The 4,372-nt window shown below is 37.7% G+C and overlaps 2 protein-coding genes and 1 pseudogene across 2 annotated transcripts in view; all 3 read left to right on the top strand.

Moving 5' to 3' along the window:
* The first annotated feature begins 1,619 nt into the window (after positions 1-1,619).
* LOC111389023 lies at positions 1,620-2,307 on the top strand (annotated as a pseudogene).
* Positions 2,308-3,394: 1,087 nt separating this feature from the next.
* LOC111389022 (extensin-like) lies at positions 3,395-3,967 on the top strand. The gene is made up of 2 exons (XM_023013869.1): positions 3,395-3,535; positions 3,707-3,967. Exons 1-2 carry the CDS (start codon positions 3,395-3,397, stop codon positions 3,965-3,967), a joined length of 402 nt encoding a protein of 133 aa, XP_022869637.1.
* Positions 3,968-3,980: 13 nt separating this feature from the next.
* The window catches only part of LOC111389021 (vegetative cell wall protein gp1-like), a 5,431-nt gene continuing 5,039 nt past the window's right edge, over positions 3,981-4,372 (top strand). The window contains exon 1 of the mRNA XM_023013868.1: positions 3,981-4,349. Within this exon, the coding sequence (XP_022869636.1) occupies positions 3,981-4,349 (369 nt within the window). The remainder of the gene's footprint in view (positions 4,350-4,372) is intronic.

Below are 4,372 nucleotides of genomic sequence, written 5' to 3'. Positions count from 1 at the left end.
TTCATCCAATTATCTTTTGCCACCACTTCATCTATCAATACATCTATCATTGACAAAATGGCATAATCCAACTATAAAACATTAGTTGTGGTGTATATAGACAACTTATCCCATTCTAAAGATGGACAATTTAATTGTTTTTGCTTTTCTTCATGGCATTTGGGTCGACTATCTGTAATTTTCAATCATTCATGCAATCGATTAATTGTGTTAATGTTACTTTTTTGAAAGCTAAGTTCTGTGAGCATAATCAACTTGTATTTATACTAATCGAGAGTTTTCCATCGTGGATATTGTAAATGTCACACAGAAAATAATAGAAAGTCAAAACTTATGAACTACCAACATCTCTTCTTGTTTAGGTCATCAACACAAGCATATTGTATTTTAGAACTTTAGAGTTTATTCATAGAACTTTATAAAGGGTTGGTCAAATGTATTCTTGAAAGGTTAAATAGCTCGACATAATATTATTGAAAAGTCATTGAATTCATTGGTGACGCACCGTTCCCATAGAATTATCCAATAATTGCTCTCATAAAATATATTTGAACTCTTATGCAAGAATTTATTTTTTCGAAAGACTTACCTATGCAAGCTCATTGATCCCAAGATTAGAGGACGACTTGTACACATCTTTTGAAACATCAATCATAAGATTGCATTCTAACTCCAATAAACTAGGAATAGATCCTTTAAAAATAATTATCAATTAATCCACTATTCTCGTGTAATTCGTCTATTCTATACCTACTCGATGGTGCCAAAATTTTGGTCTAGTAATCAAACCAAACTTTTAAAGTCTAAACCACAATATGAACTTGAATGACACCTTTTTCCGTCCTACATACATAAAACAAGTCTATTTATAAGCAATTGTAAAGCATACGAACAATACTCCGAGGTCCAGCTTGCATTACCTTATAAAACCAGAATATTCACTCTTTGAAATCGATTTAGAGGGGAAAATTAATTGAAACCATTGTCTTACTCGAACAAAGATTAAGAGGTCGAGCTGTCAAATAACTATGTTAACCCCTTCGAATCTCAACAATTTGAACGACCGATTAAGCACTGTTAATTACCCTTCATTTTGGAGCTTTTTGTACAAATAAAGAAGATTGAATTTTTTTGTGCAGAAAAAATCAATTAATTTGACCAAGATTGTTGAATGCAAGAGTAAATGGCATCTTAAGTTTCAATAAAAAGTAAAATTATTTCATAATAATTTCTGTTGGTCACACATACTTCAATCGAATTTCAAAGGAAGTAAAAGAAATTCATAGTACCAGAATAATTATTCTAATCTGGTTTATTTATTAATTAAATTTATCTTTTCAGGTGAAATTTGTTTCAGAAAATAAAAAAATTAAATCTTCGTTGACTGTTAAATCCAAATGCAAAAATAAATTTCATATAGTAATGCCAGCTACTGAATTAAATTATATTGAACACTGATATTTCAGCCCTAAGCGATACCATTTGTTTATTAAATCTTCATCATAATAAATTCATAATATAATGCTAATAGTATGTATATATATAGATAAACATTTCAGTCGCCTCAAATAGAGTTTAACCTTTTTACTTGCATTATAATAAATTGTTTTTCGTTCAAGGGGGCTTAAAGCTTTGGGTATTCAATTTCAATGACACATTGTATGCCTTTGATGAGCAGCTTTCTTTTTTTGATTTCAATGAGATTTTTCTGCACATGTCAGGCCAGAATATTATACGTTGGTGGCGACGAGGGTTGGGTGGTTAAATCATTGGAGAAGTACAATCACTAGGCCGAAAGAAACCGGTTTCAAATCAATGATACCATCGGTATCGGTATGTTTATGTGTGTGTGTTCTTAACGAAATGTCAGTTTTATGCATTATCATAAATTTTTAGATCACTGTGCTCATGAGCGTAATTGTTACGTAAAATGTGTGTAATTGTGGATATGCACAAAAATAAGGTTACGCTTTATTTCGAAATCTATTATTTACACAATGTGTCTGATACAACACTTCTCTAATGCTATAGTCGTCATTGTTTTGCAGTTTTCAAGTACAAAAAAAGAGGTTTGATTCAGTGTTTGTTGTGGAGAGACATGACTATGATAAATGCAACATGGATAATACTACACAAACTAGGAGAAATGGGGACTCAGAATTCAAGTTTGATAGATCAGGACCATTCTTCTTCATTAGTGGCCATGATAATAACTGTGAGAAGGGGGAGAAACTTACCATTGTAGTAATGTCTGATCACCACCACACTCATATAGTTCCGCCTCGGATCCATGACCATCATCCATGACCAGTTCCTCTTTGATGGCCAATATGCCGACATATTCGCCTTTTGGGAAAACACTGACACATTCTCCTTCTATGTCTTCACTCCACAAAGCTCACTCACCGGCACCTAAAACACAACCTCCACCACCATCTTTCGTCCCCTCTCTTTCTTAGTTAGCAAAAAACCCCGCCTATACATCTTCCTTGAAACCACCAACTCCTTCTCTATCTCCATCTCCGATGGCTAAAACCCAGGCAAATACCCCTTTTTCAAAACCACCAACTCATTCTCCTCCTCCAGTGGCAAAAACTCTGTTTTATTTAACTTCCTCTAAACCCCCAACTCATTCTCAAACTCCACCTCCATCTCCAGTGGCCCAAACCCCGACACATGCACCTTCTTCAAAAGCGAAAACTCATTTCCCTTCTCCATCTCCATCTCCAATGGCTAAAATCCCTACGTACGCGCCTTTTTCAAAATCACCAACTTATTCTCCTTCTCCATCTCCATTAGCTAAAACCCCGGCATATGCACCTTCTTTAAAACCACCAACTCATTCGCCCTCTCCATCTTCACTGACCAAAACCCCTACACACTCACCTACCTCAAGACTACCAACTCATTCCCATTCTCCATCTCAATCTCCACTAAGTCAAACCCCTAGACAAGTACATCTTCAAAACCACCAACTCATTATCCTTTTCCATCTCCAGAAGCAAAAATTTATGCACATGCACCTTCTTCAAAATCACCAACTCATTCTCGTTATCCATCTCCAGTAGCCAAAACCCCTATACACTTACCTTTCTCAGAACCACTAACTTTTTTTCCATCTCCATCTCCAATTACCGAAACTCCTACACACGCGCCTACCTCAAGACCATGAACTCAATCTCCTACACCATCAGAATCTCCACTAGCTAAAACCCTTGTATACACACCCTCTTCAAAACCACCAATCTATTCTCCCTCTTTATCTCTAGTGACTATTAATGCACCTTCTCCAAAACCACCAACCCATGCTCCATCTCCATCTCCAATAGCCAAAACTCCTACCCACATACCTTTTTTAAAACCACCAATTCATTCACATTTTCCATCTTCACTGATGAAATCCCCTACAAACTCACCTACCTCAAGATCACCAACTCATTCCCCTTCTCCGTCTCTATCTCCACTAGCTAAACCTCCTACACACATGCCCTCTTCAAAACCACCAACTCTTTCTCCTTCTCCAACTCCATCTCCAGTAGCAAAAACCCGTGTACATGTGCCTCTTTCAAAATCAACAGCTCATTCGCCTTCTCGATCTCAATCTCAATCTCCAGTTACCAAAACCCCTACATAGGCACCTTCCTCAAGACCACAAACTCATTATCTTTCTTCACCTCAATCTCCAGTTACCAAAACCCCTACATAGGCACCTTCCTCAAGACCACAAACTCATTATCTTTCTTCACCTCAATCTCCAGTTGCTAAAATCACTACACATGTTCCTTATTCAAATCCACCAACTCATTATCCTTCTCCATCGCCGCTAGTTGAAACCCCATCTTCAGTGGCCAAAACTCTAGCACACACACCTTCCTTAATACTATCAACTTATTCTCCATCTCGTGCTCCTCCCAATGAAGCTCCTACACCGACTTCAACTCATTTAAGCACTCTGTCTAGCTCCTAAAACCTCGGTACCCATGCCTTCTTATGAAGCTCCTACACCAGCTCCTATTCATTCACCTTCTCCATCTTCAATGAGCAAATCTCCTTCACACCTACCTTCTACTACACTACCAAAGCAATCTCCATATCTTTCTCCAACACACAAGTCTCCACAAGCTCCAACTACTCATTCACCATCACTATCTCCAGCAGAAAAGACTCCAGTATCACTTCCTCCTGAGTGCAAAAACCCATATACTGAAACTCTCAAAGATAACAGTGCACCAAACTCAAATGATCCCCATCCCCCTTCTCCATCATCACATCACCCATCATTGCCTCCCAGGGAGCCAGAACCACATGTGCAGCACCATGCTCCAGCACATTCTTCAACGAGCGCTCATGTTTCTGGAACTTCTCTCTCTCT

The sequence above is a fragment of the Olea europaea genome, unplaced genomic scaffold (assembly GCF_002742605.1).
Source record: "Olea europaea var. sylvestris unplaced genomic scaffold, O_europaea_v1 scaffold5503, whole genome shotgun sequence".
Classification (NCBI taxonomy): Eukaryota; Viridiplantae; Streptophyta; class Magnoliopsida; order Lamiales; family Oleaceae; genus Olea; species Olea europaea.
This window is presented reverse-complemented; position numbering and strand designations above follow the sequence as displayed.